At 39.0% G+C, this 23,706-nt stretch overlaps 2 protein-coding genes across 2 annotated transcripts in view; one reads left to right on the top strand and one right to left on the bottom strand.

The window, feature by feature from the left end:
* Positions 1-10,987, top strand: part of LOC139734706 (coiled-coil domain-containing protein 150-like) — a 37,979-nt gene extending 26,992 nt beyond the window's left edge. The window contains exons 16-26 of the mRNA XM_071645498.1: positions 784-846; positions 1,564-1,692; positions 2,580-2,749; positions 3,233-3,326; positions 3,782-3,951; positions 4,584-4,821; positions 5,532-5,782; positions 6,605-6,755; positions 8,814-9,002; positions 9,975-10,121; positions 10,501-10,987. Coding sequence (XP_071501599.1) covers positions 784-846; positions 1,564-1,692; positions 2,580-2,749; positions 3,233-3,326; positions 3,782-3,951; positions 4,584-4,821; positions 5,532-5,782; positions 6,605-6,755; positions 8,814-9,002; positions 9,975-10,121; positions 10,501-10,572 — 1,674 coding nt within the window. The 3' untranslated portion in view covers positions 10,573-10,987. The remainder of the gene's footprint in view (positions 1-783; positions 847-1,563; positions 1,693-2,579; positions 2,750-3,232; positions 3,327-3,781; positions 3,952-4,583; positions 4,822-5,531; positions 5,783-6,604; positions 6,756-8,813; positions 9,003-9,974; positions 10,122-10,500) is intronic.
* A 2,405-nt stretch (positions 10,988-13,392) lies between these two features.
* Positions 13,393-23,706, bottom strand: part of LOC139734707 (agrin-like) — a 50,460-nt gene continuing 40,146 nt past the window's right edge. Inside the window, exons 24-29 of the mRNA XM_071645499.1 lie at positions 23,268-23,384; positions 22,667-22,778; positions 21,838-22,012; positions 20,744-20,962; positions 20,063-20,166; positions 13,393-18,289 (exon numbers count right to left, since the gene is read on the bottom strand). Coding sequence (XP_071501600.1) covers positions 18,129-18,289; positions 20,063-20,166; positions 20,744-20,962; positions 21,838-22,012; positions 22,667-22,778; positions 23,268-23,384 — 888 coding nt within the window. The 3' untranslated portion in view covers positions 13,393-18,128. The remainder of the gene's footprint in view (positions 18,290-20,062; positions 20,167-20,743; positions 20,963-21,837; positions 22,013-22,666; positions 22,779-23,267; positions 23,385-23,706) is intronic.

Raw genomic sequence — 23,706 nt, 5'->3', positions numbered from 1 at the left:
TTATGAAAAGCAACTCATTGTTGGGGTGACAAAACCTAGTATCTCAAAAATGTCAAATGTTCAGGAGAGCAAAAAACACGGCAGCCAAGGCACTATAAGAAATGAGATCGCCTACGATTTTCCTCTGTCATGCCATGGTGGCTTCATTTTTGGAGTAAGACAGCTGGGACTTTGATGGGACATCACTGAAGTGCAGGTCTTGTCACCCCAGTGATAAAATGTTCCTGTGCTTATACCGCAATGTTTTTAAAGTTTCTTCCCCTAAGTATTCATGGGCAGTGAGTTGCGATAAATTTATGCATTCTTCATTATCATGTCTTGTGTTGCATCTCCTTGCAACATTACATTCTCTTTAAAATTACCTGGTGTTGAAGGAGACAACTCGATACTCTCTCTCTCTCTCTCTCTCTCTCTCTAAAAAAAAAAAGAAACAAAGAAAAGATATCTTTCTGCATGGCACAGGTTGTTATACCTGCCTCCGCTATGCCTGTCAGCTGACATTTAAGAGAGGCAGATCAGAAATGTCTCGCTTACTCTTCTTTTCTCACTGTCGTAACTATGCAATCTGGTCCTTTTTACTTCTTTTTCCCTTTTTTTATGCCACAGTTTGATAGCACACATGACCATTCCATCATTGTACACCGACACATGCAGAAAGCTTTATTAGCTGGATTTGTATCATACAGACTTGATTTAGCTCTGAGAATAGATTCCTCTGCAATCATGTTTACATTTCAAGAATTCATCAGTTTTGTTTCTTTTTTTTTTCTTCTCTGATTCTAGACTGTAAAAGAGCTAAATGAGGCCAAGAAAACTCTACAACACACGGAAAATGTCCTAAAGCAGGTACGTGACTGTAGGATGATGCTGTCTCTGGTTTTTCCATTTCTTGTGTTTGGTAGTGAGAAAGGCTGTGACAGTTATCAAAGCTGCTATCAGCACAACAGAAACTTGACAAAATTCAAAATCAAGGAAGAGCTTGTGCTGTGATAGATTATTGTTTTGTGAAGTCAAGGCCATGATTTTTTTTATGTTTGAGATGAGACTTCTGGATGGTATCTTTGGATATTTGATGTATGGATTGTAATTAAAGATGGTCATGCTCAATATATAAGGTTTTTGGTTTGTTTGACTGCTTGTTTCTGTAGATTGTCCTGTTATGTAGTGAGCATGGGTATCAATAACAGCCTCTTGTGACTTATAGCGTGTTTTAAAATTGTTTTTGTAATGGTTAGACTGCAAGTAATTTATCATGAATGATAGTCTGTTTTACTGCGTAGAGTAACTGTCCCACACTAGGAATATAAAAGCTCTGGCACACACAAAAAACCAAAACAAACAAACAAACAAACAAACTCTACAATGCTTTTTTCTTTTGTAATATATATATATATATATATATATTTTTTTTTTTAAGTAGTGCTTACTTAAAAGTAAAATTTCACTTTCCTCTGTTAGTTGCTGACTGAATGAAACAGTGTAAATGAACTTTGGTGAATCTTATATTGTGGTTTCACTTGGTCTCTTAAAATCCTGTGCCTCTTTTTCAATTCTGGTTGCTAGGAGCAGGCCAGTGCTAAGAGAAAAGAGCAAGACTTTGCTCTTGCCATTCAGGCCAGAGATAGGGCTCTGAAAGAGATGGAAAAGTTGAAGAGCAGCCTGGACACCTTCCAACTGAGGGAGAAAGAGAAGGTAGGTGTAATAGTAACTGTGATCACCAGAAATTTTGTGTTCATGAAACTTTTGTGAATTTTACGAGGAGCCAAGATTTGCAAAAGCAAAATTCATGTGCAAGTTTTTGTCTACACAATGCATTGAATGTGAGTAAAATGATAATGTACGCTGTAATCATGATTGGCAATTTGCGTAAGTATCATGCCGTGACAAAAGGTTGTCGGTCCCAATTCAGGACAGTTTCATACCACAAATGTTCTAGATTTTTACAGGAGACATTCTTACAAAGAGAGCCAATTAACCCATTCCCTTTGCAGCTCTCAAGTTTCTAAAGACTTAGTACAGGAGCCACCTTGTGGCCATTGGTAAGGGGTTAAACACAATTTTTAAAGCAGAAGATCAGAAATGGGAAAGATGGCGCTTTAAGATACATAACTACTTTGACTAGAGGAATAGAAATCACTATTTGCAATGATGTAGAATGATTCATTTTGAAATTGATTCAGCAATGGCTAAAGTATCAATGGAATATACATGTACATCAAACTTTGTGTGCAGGTGTTGTATAAATTCACCCACATGTAATCAATGAGATTTTCATGAAGCCACTGATACTCATATTATAATAAATGAAGAAAGTTTTGGATTCACTTTCATCTATGAATGATATTATAATTATTGTTGTTGTTGTTGTTGTTGTTGTTGTTGTTATTTATTCAACCAAATGAAAATGACAGTTACATAATGTATATTCACATGGAAATGGCACAGTTGACATTTAGCACAAATAGTATGAACAGGGAAGCAACACATAGGCTAGGACTCACAAAAATAATTTATTATTTTACTATTGCCCATATGCAATTGTTTAATTATGTACATATGCATGTATGAATTGTGTGCAGACTGGCAGTCTGCAACAGAGCTTACAGGATGCCCGAACTGACCACAGCAAGATGGCGTCCACTCTGGAGAGCGTGATGATCTCCCACGGCCAGCTGCAGGTTGCCGTGGAAACGCTCCAGACGGAGATGGGCAAGAAGGATCAGGAGCTGGCGGGGCTGAGACATGAGAGGTGTGGTCTCTCGATGAATGAAGACATTTACGCATGACTGGTTTCTCATTGTTGAATGAGCAAAATGATATTTTTCGCATTTCAGGTTTTGGCATACATGGATCAGGTGTACTTGTAGAACACAGAGCACAAAAATGCATGGCAACAACACATCAACATATGTTTATATGCACACATCAAAATAATATACATGTACAATGTATGTACTGGTATAGGTATATAGACTTACACAGTTATGTGTTTGTAGCAGTTTGAAGCTATTACAAAGCAATATGTCTAATAATTTTCTCACTGTTTATTTCAAAATGTAAACAAATTCATCATGAAAATATCTGAATATTGAAATGACTTGATATCCTGTTGAAGTATACAAATAATGGATGATTTTGACATGGAAATTGCATCAAATATTAATCATCCTTACATGACAGGAAGAAACAAAAGCATGCCATTCTGTTAACTCTAATCTTGAATGCTTCACAGGCAAAGTCACAAACGAAGCACCGAACAGACCCAGAGGGAGGTGGCTCGATTGCAGGAACAGCTGGTTGCCATGGAGTCAGCAGAATCTAACCAGGTACAGCGCAGAATGAGGTCAGATGGGTGATGTACAGTGCTTAGACATGATGCAGTACATTCAGATCGTATGATGATCCGTGAAAGTTGTGCATGTAGAAAATCATTGTCCCTGTACAAGCTCTTCGATGAACATTACAAATGCCTGAGCAGTTTCATTCCCAAAAAATTGTATGCACGCAAATGCCAAGAAGAATTCAGTCAAAACCAAAATGATATTTAAACTAAAACTGTGTTGCAATTTTTGCCGTTGTATTTTTTTTAACTTATTTCATTGAGATAATTTCCAGCAATCGTACAAGGTAGTGACCTCCAACTCCCAAGTTGTACAAGATAGTGAACTCCACGGTTTGTGCAGGTTGTGAACAGGTACTTGGAGCATCATTGTAAATTCTGAAATATTTCCTTCCCTTTCCTCTCTTTTCTCTTTTCCAATCTGCATCAAAATCACTCCAGCTTGCCAGTCTGAACGTGGAACTGGTCCAGGCATCCAAGTCCCACTCCAAGATGGCCGCCCAGCTGCAGGAGGCCCTAGCAACCATCACCGGGCTGCAGGTCGCGTCGGAGCGACTGCAGGCGGAGTTGGACAAGAGGGAGGCTCAGTATCATGTCCTGTCCGAGACCAGGTCAGCCCCAGCAAATCATCTTGCCATGCATCAGTGCAATGATACTAATATGTGATGTACAGGAATCAATGTACTAATAACAGGGTTCCTGTGGTCATGGAAAACATGGAAGAGTCATGGAATTTTGAAAATATTTTTCCAGGCCTGGAAAAGTCGTGGAAATATGCATTATTATAGATATATCATGGAAAGGTCATTGAAATATATAAATTTATATATTTTTTGCCTTTTAGTGATCTTTTTTATTGGCAATGTAATTTTATTTTTAAGGAGAACATTTCATTGAATAAAAAGGACTAACTTGTTTGCTACAGACAGTGTTAGGGTGGTATACACACTGTTGCTTTGTATTGACACTAGGCTTACTTTTCTAAGATAGTGGTTTACTTTTATTTAACACTAACCACTTGGGTTTACATGAAGTTACCATCCAAAAAAGGGTCCTGGATTTCAAAACTGTAAGTGGAAAAGTCATGGAAAAGTCATGGAATTTAATTTTGTAAAAGGTCAAGGAATCCATTGATAATACGATAGCTTGCTTTTCTTCTGGATCATATTGGACTTTGATTGCCTTCCATATTTTCACTTCGCCTGATATTCTTATCTTGTTACTAAATGCTGTCCTCATTAAGGCAACATGAAAAAGAGGAATCGCAGAGAGCCCGGTCTGAGCTGGAAGAGCAACTCCAGAGGACGCAGCAGCAGCTGCAGGCGGCCAGGGACAGCAGTCAGAAGAAGCTGACCAAGGAGGTTGGTCAGCTGCGCCAGGCCAACGCCGACGCCACCTCGAGGGCACTGCAGCTGGCCAAGGAGAACAAAGCTCTCCAGACCAGAGTGGACGACCTGGAGCATACAGTGTCCAAGCTAAAGGTCAGTGGACTGAAGGGCATTTGGACTTCACCAATGATGGATGGGCACATGAAAACAAGACCTATATGACTAAAACAATCTTGAAGGATATACATTTTGTTATCTTCTTGAAATATGATGCACCTGTGTGATAACATTTACTAAGGATCATCTCATTCTGCCTTTGTTTGCCATGTGTCACGTAAACTACTCTGAGCTTTATCAAAAGAAAAGCAAGGCCTATGACCCTCTTGACGCCAAAAGGTATAGGTAAAGGTACTGACAAAGAAAATACAAGATGGCAACCCCATGAATATTTGAACAGTTAAACTTCACTAGTACATGGTGGTTATATGAAATCTTTATGTATTTAGACATAGAGATTTAATATGGAAGACTATGGCTGAGACCTTTTGTCTTTATTTCCATTTAGGTGATAGATGTATGTGTTGATATGATTGATGAGAGCAGATGTGGAATTTTGTCATCCTAACTTTGCACTAGATTTGCATAAGATATCTGAAGTACATAAATGTCCATGTGGAAAATTACATTCTCCTTTGAAGCTTTATTGAAATATAAACTGAAATGCAGTCACAATTTTCAATGGAAATTTGTCTAAAGCCTTTTGTCCAGAATTATTGGGCAAAAAAGTGAATGACAAGACTTTTGGAACAGATTAATGTGATATGAAGAGCAGGAAAACTTACCCAGTTTCCTAATGTGTACAGACTCGCATTGGCAGCCAGAAGAGCCAGCTGTCCCAGGTGCGCGGCACCCAGCAGGCCAACCGGGACCTGGAATCCAAGCTGGGCCAGATCCAGGACCAGCTGAGGGAGCTGGAGGCGACCAAGGCGGACTACGCGGCCAAGAACCGGGACCAGGCCCAGACCATCGCCACCTTCATGGACCAGATGGGGGGACTGCAGAGGGAGCTGGAGGGTCTGTCCCACGCCCAGAGACAGGAGTCCTCTCAATCCAGGTGGGTCCTTCAGCGTCCCTCCAGAGAAGTTCTTCCACCTAAGGGATCCACCCTAAATCAAGACCTGGCATTAGTGGTGGCCTGGTGTGGCCCAGGGCCATCAGAAATAGATGTTGGGTCACCCTCATTTCAGAAATGATGTTTTGGTGGCCCGTTGTGCCTAAGAATTCATTACTACATGTATGTCAAAAATTTGTCAGAAGCACTTGCATAAAAGAGAACATGTGATGCTGTAGTGAGTTGAAGTGCAGGTAGTAATAGCAATGAATGGTAAAACACATAACTGTGTCAACTGTTCAGCTCAAAAATGTTATGTGAGAATGATCTCACAACTGGAATATGAATAAAGATGATCCTAAGGATTTTCCTTTTAGATGTGGGGCTAAGCAGGGTGCAGATTTTTTTTTTTTTTTTTTTCAGATATATATGAAACATATTTTCATGAAGTCTTTTATAGTGATTTTGTCATGTACAGACCAAAATGCATCAATACAAGTCAACATACAGTTTATGTACATTTAGATTGCAGGGACCTTTTAACCCATTGAGGATGAGCTGATTTTGGTGTAAAACGCATTTTCCATAGACACCTGCCAAAGTATAATCCAGACTAATGTTCAACAGAGTTAACCCATTTCGTACTGACTTCTGAAGTTCTAATAGACTTAATATGCATGCCACAAGGTTCCCGTATGCAACGGGTTAAGTTTGGGCATGTATTAACAGTCCTTTTGTGATGTGCATAAAACTGTGGTTCTGAGTTTGTAAAAGGCCAGTGTTCTCCATCAAACCATGGTGCTTGTAACCCTCTCCTCTCATCAGGGAAAGGATGGGTCAGCTAGAGAAGGAAGTGGAGAAGGGACGGCAGCTTGAGGTGGAGCACACCAGACTGAGGCAGGAGCTCAAGGAAATGGAGGAGAGGAAGAATGCAGCCGAGGAGAAACTCTCTGAAGCTAGCAACGAGTCCCTTGAGGTAAAACCTTAGTGTTCTCTGCCTTGATTGGTCTTCTTCTGCTCCTTCAGTGATTGTAATGTCCATGACCATTATAGAAAAAGCAGAAATGCTAGTAATGATTACCTTGAGGCAACCTGTGTGCTCTCTACCTTAATTCTTCTTCTTCGGCACCTTCTGTTACTTTAGTGATGATTGTAGAAACGATAAAAGCAGAAGTAGTAAGAGTTGAGAAGCTCACTGAGGCTAGCAATGAGTCCCTTGAGGTAACCTGTGTAGTCTCTACCTTGATAATTTTTCTTTGGCACCTTCCGTTACTTTATAGTGATGATTATAGAAATGATAAAAGCAGAAGAAGTAAGAGTTGAGGGGAAGCTTACTGAGGCTAGCAACAAGTCCCTTGAGGTAACCTGTGTAATCTCTAACTTGATTATTTTTCTTTGGCACCTTTTGTTACTTTAACCCTATTCTAACTGGGGGGGGGGGGGGGGGGTCAAATTGACCCCCCCTCGACATTTCGCGCTACGATTCCGCAACGCGCAAAGATTTTGCCACGTCGTTTCATAACTTTTTTCATTGAAGTCTCCCGCATATTTTGAGACCAAATTTGCGACGTCCGGGTACACCGTTCTGAAGTTACGCAATGTTTTACATATGCATGTCAACCTGAAAACAGCTCAAATTCATGATTTCGTGTGCAAATCCAATGCAAATTGTGTTTTTTTTGTTTAATTGATATAAATTAGATTATTTCAACTATTGAACATTAAAATTAATCAATTCTAATGTAGATAAGCTTGAAAAAGTGCCTGCAACAAATTTTGGCAAAAAACAATAGAAAACAAAAGGTCGAAAAAAACAATAAAAATACATAAGAAATTAACAAAACAATAAAAAACAAAAGAAACTGATTTTGATTGCGCGATTTTTTTTCAAGAAAATTGTTTGATGTGTCTTGAGGAACTCTGACACAAACATTTAGCAATCCTTCATTCTTTTTGATGGAGTATAGGTGAAAATAGGAATTCATGCATAAATTTGCTTATCAATTTATTAAAAAATATGAAATCAACATTTTTCTAATGTATGACCATGTAATCTTGTAGTTGACATCCGGCTCTATGTTCAGGCAAAATTTTGCGGCGATCACGCGATCGGCGGCCGAGATCGGCGGCCGAGATCTGAAGGGGGGGGGGGGGGGGGGGGGGGGGTGGGGGGGGTTCAAATTGACCCCCCCCAGTAAAAACTTGGTCTCAAATAGCCCAGTTAGAATAGGGTTAATGATGATTATAGAAATGATAAAAGCAGAAGTAATAAGAGTTGAGGAGATGTTCACTGAGGCAATGAGTCCCTGGGGGTAACCTGTGTGATCTCTACCTTGATACTTCTTCTTCGGCACCTTCCGTTACTTTAGGGAGGATTGTACAAGGTAGAAATGATTATATAAGCAGAAGTTCTAAGAGCTGAGGAGAAACTTACTGAGGCTAGCAACGAATCCCTTGCGGTATTAAACCTGTGTTATCTCTACCTTGAATCTTCTTCTTCCGCTCCTTCAATGACTGTAGTGATGAGTACCATAGTGATAAAAGTAACAGTTACTACAACATGAACAATTGTTATATTTAGATGAAGAAGTTTAAGTAGTTGTCGTAGTTGTACAGTGGAATCTCATTATATGTTAAAGGGGGTCAGGTGAAATAAAACCCCCTATGTAACAAGATGATTTTAATTTGCTGGTTCACACTGTTTATATTTCTTTGTGTTTTTGTACTCTGATGTAGTAAAAAACCTGATATAACAAGGTAATAGTCATGACCCTAGGTTCTTGTTATAACAAGGTTTCCTTGAAGAAGAAGTTGCTTTGTATATAGTGCTACAATCCAAGTCCATCATAGTGTTCATGGTGCTTGAAACATTAATATTGATATAATCAGAATCAAACATGCGCCCCAAGAGCAGGAAAGCAAAGACGCTCTTGCAGCAGTGAGCACACTCCTCTTGGGCTGAATTCAAATCTGGACCAGCTCTATTGTGTTCCCCTGTGTGCCTGTCACACATCCATCCATCCATACCCACCAGATCTCCAACCATCTCCAAGAGGCCCACGGCTGGTTCAAGTCCCGCTACAGCAGCCTCCAGAGGGCCCTGTCCGAGGCAAGGCAGACCCAGGCCCGGCTGGAGCAGACGGCCCTGGAGCAGCAGCAGGAGCTGACCAAGGAGCGACTGAGGTCTGGAGCACAGACTAGGAAGGCTCAGGAAATGATCAAGGTGAGTGCAGTCTCGGTTCAAGCTCATGAGAAACATATCACTGCAGAAGTGGAAATTTTCGGGCACTTTGTTTTTTTGCCATTTAAAGGGATGGCATAGTTTTGGTTGAGATGGGGCTTCAGGTTTCCAACTTTTTTTTTGTGATAGTGAGAAACATCTTATGATATATAAAGGGGCCTAAAATTCTCAGAGGAATTCAAAATTTATTTGATGAAAAAATTGTTTTTGAAGTGGCTGAGATGAGGACAAGGAGGTCCGAATAAAAGGCGGAACCCACCTTTAATTAGGACAACTTTGCTCACTCAGGTGTAGCAAGGTGCCTCTGTCCAACAGGAAGGCCGTGGTGACACAACAGGGCCCTGTTTCATAAAGCTGTTCGTAACGTTACGAACAACTTATGAGCGACTGGTGATCAGCTCTGATGTGCTATACTTATCAGAATTTCAATAATTCAGCACAAGAACTGATCACCAGTCACTCGTAAGTTGATCGTAACTTTATGAACAGCTTATATGAAACAGGGCCCTGGGATTAGAGGGGAATCTCTATTCATTGACAATTTGCTTCTGGACATCTGTGCCAATCAGCTAAGAAAGTACTCCAGGACTGGGAAAAAAACAAAAAATGATGCTCAGTGGATTTTAAAGGAACTTGATCCAGGCACGCTACATGAGGTCATACTGTATACGCCGAATATTTCGCAAGGTTTTTATTTTCGCAAATTTCGCGAGTCGGGTGCTATTCGCGAAATTAAAGACATGCTAAGATTTTGACTCTGATCCCGATATGAATATGACGTATGCATGTACATTTCTGTGTTCAGAACAGGACTCCACGATCGATTTAACCACTCGCGAAATCGTCGGGAATTCCCGATTCGCGAAAATTGAGACTCGCGAAATATATGGCGTATACAGTACTTGACAAGTGCCATAGCAGTGAACATTATACTTTCCCTCCCTGTGCTGATAGGCGAGTCGGGAAGCCCTGAACCAGCTAGCTAACCAGGCCGAGATAGACCAGCTGGAGACCAGGACCCAGATGCACAACCTGGCCCAGCGGGTCCAGGCGGAGAAGGACCACGCTACTCTCACCGATCAAAAGATGGAGAAATTATTGGTGAGTTCTGATCCTCCCCAGACAAAGTACAGTCAAACCTACCTTTATTAATAGTGGCCACCTGTGTATAGCGGCCACCTGCAATATATGGCCACTGAGAAATCCCCTCTGTTTTAGTTTTCAAACGTAATTCTCAGAGACATACAATGTAGTAGTGAACGCTACAAATAGGCTACAAGTTGATTCTGTCTTTGTATAGATTCGCCTTCATGGTTCATATACAGTCAGTGTAATTTGTTGTCACTCGTATATTGAACCATGAAATGGCTGAAATTTAAAGAGAGTGCAGACAGTTATTTGCTCCATATTTCATTGTGATTAGCAATTTTCCGGCACACTTATTGATCTGGGAGATTTGTTTTGTGTTTCATATGGCCAGAACACAAGTGCTGAACTGGTGGAGGAGCTTGCTATGGAGTTGGACCGATCCCAGAGCTACGGCAGGTTGTGACGTCGGGGCAGGAGATTGAGACAGCCGACGACTTGCCTTCCTGTGAAATACAGGGAAACCACGTTATAAAGATGTTTCTGGGACTGCCAGTACTACCATGTCATAACCGGTACCTCGTTGCAAACGTACTTAAAGGGACCTGTTAAATACAGTTACGGAAATCAGACCACCGAATTCACCTTGTAAAAGCGGTACCTTGTTGTAAGCAAAGCTCATTATATCAGGGTTTCCCTGTAACTTTGATGGTGCTTTCTTATTCGTTCACCTTGTGTCTGCAGAAATGTCTCTCTGCCTTTAGATTTCTGACATCAGTAACATGTCACAAAGGTTTCAGTCTTTTCAATTTGAAGTTCTATTGCTTGTAGTTACCACAGTTAAGAATGAAGTTCGTGCAGCTGATTCATCTTTGCCTTAATCGCCGTCCTCGAAACTACACTTTTCATGTGTGGCAATCATTGGAAACAGCTGCATTATGATACATTCACTTCTGTCAAAATGAGTGCCAAAGATTTTATTTGAAGAAAATCATTCATGGCAATGGTCCCCCATCAATGCGTATGTTTCGTACTATAATTCTACTCAGCAAATATGTTGAAAAAAAAAAGTTTGTAATCTTCACTTAACCCCAGTACTCAGATTGCTGAGAAAATTTCTAGAACAATTAACATATGACACCAGTTTGGAGTGATGCACATTGGCACAATGATTTGAAATGGCTGTAATTTTGTGTCTTATTTTCCTTAGAGAAATGTTTGTTTTGGGGGAAATTGTAGAATGCAGTCTTTGCCTTTCCAGCAAAACGTATTAGAAAGATTAAACGTGAACTTACCTGTTTGAAGCTTTAATCTCAATTTTATTTAGTAATAGGAGGGTGATATTACGTTAGGAGAGCTCGCTATTTGTGCATGCGCAGTAGAGCCAATTTTCAAAGAGTGAAAAATGGATTGTCACTAGATTAAAGATAACAGGAACTTGTAATCCTGTTCGAAACAATGCAATCAGTAGTCAAAGAGTCAGGTTTTCCGAGTTCAAGATAAAACTCAAAATAGGATCACTTTTTGTGACTGTAGTACAGACTTGTCTGGGTGTCCCAGAAATTCTAGGCTTTCTAAGCCCCGAGTGACTGCTTTAACAGAGCTCTTTGTGTGTGTTACAGTGTCCAAAATAATAAGTGTATCGTCCGGATAGGAAACCATAGTTTGGCCCTTGTTGCCTTAACACTGCCAAGAGAGGTTTCAACAATTTCGTGAATAGTCCTGGAGCAGTGCTCAAGCCAATAGGTAGCGCCTTTTATTGCCAATATTGGCCTTGCAATACAAATTTGAAGAATTTTCTGTGAGACGGGTGGATGGGGACTGCATGATATGTGTCCTGGAGGTCGACTGATGTCATGTATGCATTTTTTTTTTCCTAAGAGCTGTGAGGCAATATTGAATTAAAAACCAACAGGTCTGTTATCACCGGTGAGTTTTTCTGCTCATGCACAAAGTGGAACAACAAACTGGCTTATTGAAGTGTTGTCTCGCAGTACGTTTGTACGAAGTGTTTGTGCCACAAAACTGCACTATGTGATTTGAGCACTGCCATCGTTTTCAGAAACCAGGGGCCCATTTCATAAAACTTGTCATCAGTGACAAGTTGTCACAGATTTGACAAGCTACTGAAATCCTTGCATCTGATTGGCTGGGAGCAAATTTGTCCCAGAAATGTGGCAGTTGTCACTGATGACAAGGTTGTGGTATTTGAGAAATGTGGAGTGGAACTACCAGATCTAAGCGGTAGCGGGTAAACTTTGCCCAGTCTTCTCAATTTTTTCCACAGAAAAATAGGGAATTAGTATTTGAGTGTGCTATTGTGTGTGTCTGTACAATGCAATCAGGAAAATCATTCTATTAAACTTACACATTACTTACATATCTGTTGCCAAAGTTGCACATGCTGAGCATGAATGTATGAGCATGTCATGAAAAGCAGTGTGTGTATTTTCAATTTAGATAAAACGTCGCTGGGGCGACAAGACCTTGTATCTGAAATTTTTGGTGAAATGACATTTTTGGGTCAGTGGTCAGATAATTAGTTTGAATAGTGATGTCCTGTCCATTTAGCTGTCTGACCCCAAAAATGAAGCCACCATATCATGTGAAAGGAAAGGCTCTCCCATTTGATGCAGTGCTTTGGCTGCCATGTTTTTGTGCTCTCCTGAACATTTGACATTTTGTAGATACGAGGTCTTGTCGCCCCAGCGACGAAAAGCAATAATTCATATGTCTTCCACTGTTATCAAAGATAAAGAATAAGCCATCATTTATTTATTAATTTTTTTTTTTTTTGGGGGGGGGGGGGAGGGGGTGGTATGGCTGTCAAAAGTTGTGAAGTCATTTTCAAATTTGAATTTGTCGAAGCATTGCAGTGTTATTTATTTTGTAAAAAATTTGCGCAGAGAAATAAGAGTGTACATGTATGTGAAAATTGCAGCAATCTGTTTTGTGAATGCCCAGCAGTACTTTCTGTAAATACTTTGTACAAAGTTTTATGCCAAGGAGTGTTTCATCTCATGATTCATAAATTAAAAACATAAAAAAAAAGATATTTGTACTGGCACACCATGTAATTATTATCATAGTTTGAAGATGCTAAAACAAAGAGTATACTTTCTTAGGTAAAGGTTGATGGTATATGGAGAGTTTGTTTGAGTGTGGGTATGTGTATGCATGTCAATCCTCTTTCTATGAAGGATTTTGAATTATATTGGACAGATATAAAATCGAAACGAAGTGGACACAAACTGAAAAGCAATGCAGGAGAGCACCATCTCACGTCTCGACATATTCATTTTTATTGACTTTTACAATGAAGCACCCTTTCAAATTCAATACATTCACCGTTTGTATTGACTCTCAGTTAGTTCAACAAAAAATATATAATGCATATCACTATACAACACAAGCAAGCACTTTTTTTTTGCAAAGCTACATTTAAATATTTCTATGCATTTTTTCTTTCGTTACTCTGTGCTACTTTAGAAGAAAAAAAAATCTTTCTAGGAATAATATTTTCATATAATATGCAGATAGAATTGATGCAACTACATACAGAAAAACATGAGTACTCGACAATAAAGTAATGTTTTAGACTTTCACACTTTACTGGTTGCTTTGTTAGGCACATATTAACTTTGAAACTAGGAAGAGAAAGTAGATTGTGTTCCCATAAAGTCTGTCTTTGTTAGTTTGCTTGTGGCCCAAAAGAGCGATATGCACCGTTCTAAATGGTATAAATGTTGCGTGTGAATTTTCTTTAGTTTGTCTCCGTCTACAAATGAAATTTGTAAGTTCGCTTCTGCGGACCTGTAATTTAACAAATGTTCATTGAAAAAACATGTTGCAGTTTGTGTGCACCAAATGGTCCAAATCACTTTTTTTTTCCAAATCAGAGTGCATGCTATGTGGAACCCTGTTCTTGTCCATAGTTTTCTGACAAATTTTAACAAAACTGAACGATATCCTAGGGTATCCCCTATTCCACATTTGAAACAGATGGGATTTAGTACAGAGCTCACTGATGGTGCACTGAACTTTACAAATTACAGTGCATTATTGTCCCCATTGGTGACATTGAAAAGTTTCTAGTATTTATACATGAAGGCTCAAGGACTTTGACATTCTCGTTTCTCTTTCCCATCTTTTTCTGCTAGATGGAGAATGCAAGTAATGTTTGGTTGAGGCAGATCAGACAGTACAAAAAACTGAAAATTAAAATGTACTTTTATTGAGGCTACAATAGTCACTGCTTTACATTTGTTCTGTACTCTCGCACCTATTCAATATACACGTAGGAAGAAGACAACTGTAAGTATGCTGGAAACTTGGTATGACAACGTTCTTGGGGCAAAGAATTTTCATTCATGACACAAGGCAGTATGTCCCACCTCTCTCAACTTGCTGAGATTTTAATGCACTTCACTCTACTTCCTTGCACACACAGACAACAGAGAGGACAACGGGTATACTGCAGTCAACCTTTCCCAAGTCGAATCTATTTGGACTGAAGAAATACAATGCAGCTTTGACTTTGAGATTAGATTCGACTTATGAGTGATTAAAATCAATAGAATATAAAGAGAAGAGGACTTGAAAAGACCTTCGATTTGGGTGATTATTCAACTGAATGTGAGGTCGACTTAAGCAAGGTTGACTGTACGTACACATTCACAGATACAGATATGGGAACCTCATCATAATGGGCTGCTTGGGACCTCTGAACTTGTTACATAAGGGATATGAACAGAAGAATATAGAAATGGGATCTTGTATATTACCTCGTTATACGTGTATCAGACATCTTGCTATGTCAGACGTCATTATTATGAGGTTCCACTTTTAATAGAAGGGGTGGAAAGATATATACACCAAGTGAGAGGGGGGAGGGTAGATGAGCAGATGAAAATATGAGCTACAGAAAGAAATAAGTAGAAAAGTGTGGACAAGAAGAGACAAGAGTACACATTGAAAGGGATACACATGAGGAATATAGATACATGTGATCAGGGAGATACAGTGTACACAAGGAGAGAGAGAAACTGATTGACAGATTGACAAACACTTTGAGACAGACACAACTGACATCCATTGTCCATGAAATGTGCACAGCTATTAAAATGGGTCATTTAGGACTAAAATTTGTATCTGCACGAAAGTGATCTCTTTCGTCACGACATATACATGTATGATTACCAACACACAAAAAAATACAAAATTTGAAAAATGTAGATAACAAAATGGCTGTGGGAATATGCCTTTTTTGAGTGATAAGGTGTCTTTGTGGAAAGGAAGCAAATTTATCTGTATGTGCCCTTACACACTTTGTACAGGTGACACAAGCAACTAATAAAATGCAAATAGAAAACACGTTTGATTTGCAAAAAAAGAATGATATTAATAACAATAATAAACATATAATGGTAAATGCACTAAAAATGCTTTATACAAACATGACATACACCATTTTTTTTTTTTCTGATCACACAATGACTCTCTTCAACAACGTGAAAGCAAAATGAAAATAAATACAGAGTATGACGGCTTGTGATGTGACCAAAATGTACAGGTTACATTTGCATATACAATATGTAATAATAACAATATCATAAACAACGTATTCACATTCAAACATTGTACATATATATATATCTAGTATGAAAGTGTACTATGAACAATATGAACAAGACTCATCTTGTTATATCTCTTTCAATATTACCATGACACAAGTATTTCTCACCAGTTATTTTCACGTCACATTACACGGTTTGCAGCTCAGCGAAATCAAGATACGTCGGGGAATTCCATCGGCTCAAAAGAGCTGCTTAATAGATAATGTCTGGTACACGTCACACTTTTTTTTTAATCACAACATCAACAGATTCTTATTGCAAATAAGACACATATCTTGACATATTAACAACCATGGCATAGTCCTAGATTTTTCCGTAATAATGGTGGACTACAAGTGCAATAATATCCCAGTAATCACCGTCTGCTTCCGACATTTTTGCGACTGATCGATTTTAAAGAGCTTGTGATGCGTGGCCGACTTTGTTCCACTGACAGATAGTACTGTAGAGAGTGTTTCACAATGGAAGACAGAAACTGGCGAGATTGAAGACAGCCTACAGCGGGAAAGCGTCTTTTCTCGTCCGACTGCTAGTCACATGGGATGGAAGTTGGTTTAGTGGTGTGCAAGCCGACGATCAGGCAGTCAACAAAGAAGGATTTTAAAAAAATTCTTTCTCTCATTATTTTGCAACAGGATAGCACGGTGCCAGTTGAGAAACAAAACACACTTGTTCAAAGCAATACTACACAGAACATGCATTTCAATTTAGTCCCTTGTTGGCTTTAGAATGTAAAATACATTATATATTTCACAAACAATTGTTCTAATTCTTTTGATAAAGTAAGATCATCTTGGGGTGCATCTGAGTACAATTATGAATGTGTGCATTTTTTAAAAAAAATGAGAAAGGTGCAAGCTAGGCTGCTTAGAATTTGATTACAAAAATCATGAAAGAAGGTAATGGTATTTTCGAACACAACCTTCATAAGGCAGTAATTATAACTGTCGGCAGTGGAAAATAGTGTACCTATAACACATAAATGACAGAGTGTCAATTACACGTCACATAAAATGAAGCTTTCAGAATGTGAAAGAAAACTTGACTGCTCGCAGATGTCTTCATGAATAAATTGCTACCCACCGACACAAACTTTAAATTAAGTCATCACAACCACATTCTATTGCTTTAAGTTCAGTTTTACCCTTATTTCTAAATTTGAATCCAAAGTACACTGCAGTTCCATGTCACATCAATTCACTTTCTAAGTTTCCTTTTCAGCTTAATACACTCAAGTATCTCCCATATGGGCAATGAAAAATGACGACAGCAGAAGGAACTATAAGCACACAGTATATACCATACAAACATTTTCCCCAGTAAAAACGTTTATCAGCATGTAAAAGAAAACATTTCAAGACCATGTTTTCTTCAACATTTTCTTAATTCATTAAAATTTGAACATCACAGTAGTACATTGTTTGACGTCCTTCTCCCCTGGGTACACTACCCATTGCAAAGAATGAACACTTGGGACTTGCAGCATCTATGACATCACAAAATTTGATCGCTTCGGCTTTCTTGTTTTTTGTTGTTGTTTTTTAATCAAAGTCAAAACACAAAATTCTAGACTTGAAAGCAGACTTGGGATCTTGTGCAAATTACATGTAAATGAGTACTGAGCCCCATTTTTATCCCCAGTTTCAACCTCATATATACCTGAATGACACCTGTTTATAGGTAGAAATGGAAAGCATTGGGCATTTTGTTGAATAGAAGAGTGATGATGCAAAACTTCATCACTTCAATTAGAACACTGAGGTGTTTAGAATGATGGTAGATATATTCAAAAGGTTCAGTAGGGGAGGATGCATGGTGAAACTGTTCACCTGACATGCCCATCTCTTCCACCTGAATGAATGAAAGCTAAGAGATGGGGTGTACAAATGCTACCCTGACAGGCTCATATCAATCACTACAATCTCCACCAAGAATTGTTGCATTTGAGGTTAGCTGAGACGATGGGTATGCACTGTGAATGTATAAACTGAAAGTCATTGCATTTAAGTCATTCTCTTCCCAGAAACATAATTTGGTCACATTCATTGGACGATATTCTACACTCAAATCTCTACAAAATGACTAAATCTTCTCTTTTCATATAAAAAAACATTAACAGGAAAACAGATAAATCAAAATCAAAATCAAAATCACAAAATGCATACTTTTGAATCCAGATGATCCTGGTGTGTGTTCGCTCATAACTCTGACTCCGCGTGTCATATAGCATAGTTGTCTTCATGATATAATGCTCATTTATACATATAAATAGTAAAGGTCTTTTAACATTCTTCTCAAAAAGTCCCATCCAATCTGTCTACACACCAATATCCCCATATTGATGGGAAACAGCAGCTCCATGTATCTTCTACAATTTTTTAGTTTTTCACGGGCCTTCGCTGGGACAGAACTGTGAAGGTTTTGCCTCCTGCGGCAGTGTGTTTTCATATAGGTGCAAATGATCCTCGTCCAGTAAAACATTGCCGATGCATCCGACGTAATTGATGTAGCTTGATGACATGCTGCCCGGCACACTCCTTCCGCTTCCTGTGAGGGAAGGCCACGGGAATAAACAATGAAAAGAAAATATGAATAATTGCTCTTGATGAGATTAAAGCACACATTATTCTTTCCCTATGCAAAAATTCAGTAAGTAAAGAGATGTTGAATTGAAAAATACAGGTAGTGTCGTCTTGCTCGTCTGACACATATTAAAGCAGTTTTGGCTGAATATAATGGCAGAGGATTCTGTGCTTAAAAAGAAGAGTCTTATCTATACGTGAGAGCAGTCATACCAAGACAGGAACAGTATTTCTTCATCATAAGTGTTCACCTTCATATATAAGAAAATTTCTGCAGATTACAAAAACAAAATTTCCCATATGGGAAACCAGTCCAACCTATTTGAAAAGGTCTCCTTACGCTGATGTGAAAGCAGTCCATAGATTACCCAACCATATTATGCACCAGTTAAGTTAGGAGCAAAAGATTGCTAACATGGACTCTCAAACATAAATCACACAAACATTCAAAGATGTATGTCACAAAGAGATTCAAAGACATATATCACAAAAAGACTCAAAGACATATACCACAAAGAGACTCAAAGACTTATACCACAGAGACTCAAAGACATATACCACAAATAGACTCAAAGACATATATCATACAGACTAGAAAAAGACATATACCACAAACAGACTCAAAGACATATACCACAAACAGACTCAAAGACATAATTATATCACAGAGACTCAAAGACACATATCACAAATAGACTCAAAGACATACACCACAGAGACTGAAACTCAAAGACATATATCACCAAGAGATGCAAAGACATACACCATAAAGAGACTCAATGACATATACCACAAAGAGCCTCAAAGACATATATCTCAAAGAGACTCAAACACATACACCATAAAGAGACTCAAAGACACATATCACAAAGAGACTCAAAGACATATACCATAAAGAGACTCAAACTACAAAGACACTCATGGAAATATACCACAGAGACTCAAAGACATATATCTCAAAGAGACTCAAAGACATATATCACAAAGAGACTCAAATACATATATCACAGATACTCAAAGACATATATCACAAAAAGACTCAGAGATATATACCACAGAGACTCAATGAAATATATCACAAAGAGACTCAAAGACACATACCACAAAAAGACTCAAAGACATATATCACAAAGACTCAAAGACATATACCACAGAGACTCAAAGACACATATCGCAAAGAGACTCGAGGACGTATACCACAGAGACTCAGACATACACCACAAAGAGACTCAGAGACATATACCACAAAGACTCAAAGACGTAATATATCACAAAGAGACTCAAAGTCATATACCACAGAGACTCAAAGACATATATCACAACGAGCAGTCTGAACCCTTTGTGTGCTTTGAGCGCTGATTAGCACAGACAGTCCCATAGCATTATACACACTGTCCAAAGTCCCTGGCACTGAAAGGGTTACTGTATACGCCAAATATTTCGCGAGGTTTTTATTTTCGCGAATTTCGCTAGTCAGATGCTATTTGCGAAATTAAAAGCACGCGAAAATATTGACTCTGTACGCGTCTACAATTCTCCATTCAGTGCAGGACTTCACAATCGCGAATTTAACCACTCACGAAATCGTCGGGAATTCCCGATTCGCGAAAATTTAGACTCGGGAAATATATGGCGTATACAGTAACTTCATTCCATGGCAAATTCACACAGATACTAGGACATCCACATCCAGGCAAGAGATTCTTCTTAACTAGATATTATTAAGCTTACATCTTACCTAGATATAAGATGCCATCAGTGTCCAGCTGGGATGCCCCACTCTTCGACTCGCCCATCACTGGAGTAGCATCATCCACTTGCATAGAAGCAGTCACTAGATTTCTGGGAGATGAAAGAGATAAGTGGGAGAGGAATAGCATAAGGTGACTAGTGAACTATCAAGGGGCAGAAAGTGGGAATACATTGCCTGCACAGCACAATGAAATACATGGCAGGGTGCTGCATCAGTGATTTCCCCAAAAATTTACATATACCAAACATAACAATCTGAAAAAATGTAACAGATCTTCCCCAAATATATCACAAGGCTCTTGTCAGAAGGAAACGAACAGTCTTTCCATGAAGGTTATTAAAGTTCCTTGCCGAGAGGCATTACTGCTGCAGCTAATGAACTCAAACCACACTGTAGAGACCTTACGACTAGTGAGTCACATCATTGAGATATATTAGAGCCATGCAGCTGAACCAGTGGGCCGCGAAGCGCTCTCAGTTGGGTTGCGAAATTAAATATGAAAGATTTGTATTCGGTGAAACTGGACCTTGAAAAAAATCTATAGGAGCCAAAGTGGACCTCAAGATAAAAAGGGTCAAGGGAAGAGAAAGGCTGTACTGAACCATGGTCTCACAAGCAATATGAATGGGAAAGTGGATCAGAGGCTAGCAATGGGCCAAACTTTACCTTGTTATCGTGAGTGTGTGCCAAACGTTATCGTCCACCCTCTGCTCTGAGCGTATCCTCGTGATGCCCTTGCCGAGGTTGTAGGCGTACTCGGCGAAGCCGTCCGACACGGCCACCGCCTGGAAGTCGGCCGTTCCAATGCCGTTCCACAGGAGAACGCCATTGGGCTGGTCAGTTTTGAAGGTCACTTCCAAGGTGTGTGTCCTCAGAGCTTGCCGCCTGTTGGTAGCAATGTGTACGACAGGTCACGGGTCAAAGGTGAAAGGTATACATGATCAGGCAATGCCAATGAACTATGGTCTCCGTCCAAGCATGGCCGACAGAGTAGAACAAATCGTAGATAATTAGTGATGGGTTACATGAAAAGACAAAAAGGCATGCTGTTATTTGAAATTAACATAGCCCAGGACATCGCTTTCAAATCATGAACCACGAAGAATTTCAGTGACACTAGAAAGATCACCAGCAATAATATCTCTGCATTGGTGTTCACAAGCAGCTATTTTTATGAATACACCTCAACTATCATCTACTGTAATTGGCCGTCAATGAAGATATTCATGAATACATGTAATTCAGTGTATTCTCTGACAGCCTTTTTAATAGTTAACCTGGTCATTGCCAATTGTATCATGACAGCATGCAATGTAACAATGGCACGTTGGGATGGTCATCCTTGGGAGGTTAAACAGGATGCTTTGGTTCTCATCTAAAATCAGGCTCTGGAATCATTGTTCTGCCTGCCTACAAAGTACAACCCATTCTCCTATTCTTACACAATCGAAAGCAAGTAACAGTGCCACTGAAATTGCACCTCCTGATACAAAATACTGTAAAAGTGGATATTTTCGCAAGACTAATTTTTCGCGCTCAGCGGGGTAAGAAGAGTTTCGTGTGTTTTTAATTCCACGGAATCAGGATCTCAACTATTGGAACATATTGCAGGTAAAAATATTCGCATACTTTTATTTTCGCGCTAGTTTCTGGTTGTGCGAAATGCACGAAAATTTCAACAATTGAAAATTTCCACCTTTACAGTACCCAAACTTGCCCTTCTTTGTTCCATACTACCACCAATGTCAAGGATATCTTACTTTTTCGAGACTCCGTTATAGTACTTGAATGTAGACTGCCCGTCGAAACGCACTGGATCGTTGACATCAATAACCTGAACTGGGGCCGTAGTTGCTTGGATTTTTGTGGACATAGAGGGTGTAGTTCTACCTTGGGTGGTCTCTGATGCTCGTACCATTTGTTGTGTTCTCCTCGCTGTTGGGGTGGACAATGATCAAACAGATGAAAACTAAAAAGTATAATAGCAGTTAATTACGGCACCTATCCACCACTATACCACATAAAAACTTTAAAAGAAGTACTATATGATGAATTTTCACTTGTATATGACTGACATGTTTTAGGATTTTATGAAGTCAATTAATAAAGGCTATGTTATCAGGGTCACAAGTGAAATTTTACTTATATGCAATAATCACACAAGCATTTCTGTGATTCAAAAATTACAATGGAGTAAAGTTGCTGACTTGATTTTGAAGTCAACTTCTGGTGGATTGGAGGCTAACATCATTAACAACTTTCACAAAATGTTTGAAGAATAAATACATTTTTGTTCTTTTCTTTTTTCAGAATAGAATATAACAATTGCACAATTCACAGAGACAACTGCGTTTGAGGCTGGGGGACATAGGATGAGGTAGACAGTGGAACTTTACATGCACAAGAAAATTACAGGTAAAAATAGAATAGGCATCTTGAAATCATTGATAAGCAAACCAACTGAAATTTGTCATGGCAGGACATTTTCAAAGAATATTCAGAAAGTGCTGAGAATACTCATTCAACTACGCTGACATTCACAACACTTTGGGAACAATTATCAAGCAGATAAGTTCTTGCTAGACTCACTCGGTGGTGCAGTTGGTATCATGTTCACGGCATCATCCAAATACTCTTCGATGTTTACTTCTGCCTCTGCCAAGGCTTTCAGATCCACGTACTCCTCTTCACCAACAGCAAACTACAATGTACAGACAAGACACAAAACATTTATGTGCATCTGTAAAAGTGGAAATTTTTGTACATTTTGAATGACAAGACACTAGTGTGAATATAAAAATGTGAATTTCTTGCTATTTACGTGTTAGCACTATTCTATGTTTTTATTTTATGGAATTAAAATCACACAAAATTCATCTAACCACAATCTTCACACATAAGAATTTCTTCTTTTACAATAACACAGACACACTCACATTTTTCACACATTCATCACAAAACATTATGAGTCAAATAAGCCTGTAATACAGAAAGATATCTTTTTTTTTCAAGAATAACAGAATGTTTGATATCAGTATGGCTATCAATGAAGCAACAAATAGCAACAAATGATGGCAACATGTTTTAACTTCAAAGCACTTCTTTGCTACTTTCTGAAAGAGTTCTGGAAGATGTTTAACAGCTGTTTCAGATGTTTTTCGTGCGCAGTCGTCGCAGATGATCTACTTACGTATCTGATGGCTCCCTTCAGTCCGTCCGTGATGCCAGCTCGCCGGGCGATCTGGTCGTAGCGTCGCACCCCTCCCAGGTACAGCGGCAGTCGTAGATTGAGCTGCGATGCTCCTCCCTGAAGAAGACAAATGGAGAATAAAAGTGAATCCTTTACATCATTAAGCCCCAGAAAACATGGTTCTGTTGTTTGGTCCTGCTCTTCTTTAATCATATTTTTTTATTTCTTATTATCAATCATCAGTGTTTTGTAAGGTAGAGCAAAGTTTTCCATTAAAAGTAATGACATTCTTGAGTAGCGTAAATTGCAACTGACTGACAAAGTGCCCTACATATATGTAAATAAGCATCAAATCAATAAGTGTCTAGTAGTAGCCATGTTAAAAATCATAGGCATACATACTCCGACAGGATTTGAACCTACAACTGCACGACCTCTT

The sequence above is a fragment of the Diadema antillarum genome, unplaced genomic scaffold (assembly GCF_040938485.1).
Source record: "Diadema antillarum isolate AM-2024a unplaced genomic scaffold, OU_Dant_1.0 seq00000542_RagTag, whole genome shotgun sequence".
NCBI lineage: Eukaryota > Metazoa > Echinodermata > Echinoidea > Diadematoida > Diadematidae > Diadema > Diadema antillarum.
The sequence above is the reverse complement of the archived record's forward strand: the minus strand, read 5'-3'. Positions and strand labels throughout refer to the sequence as shown.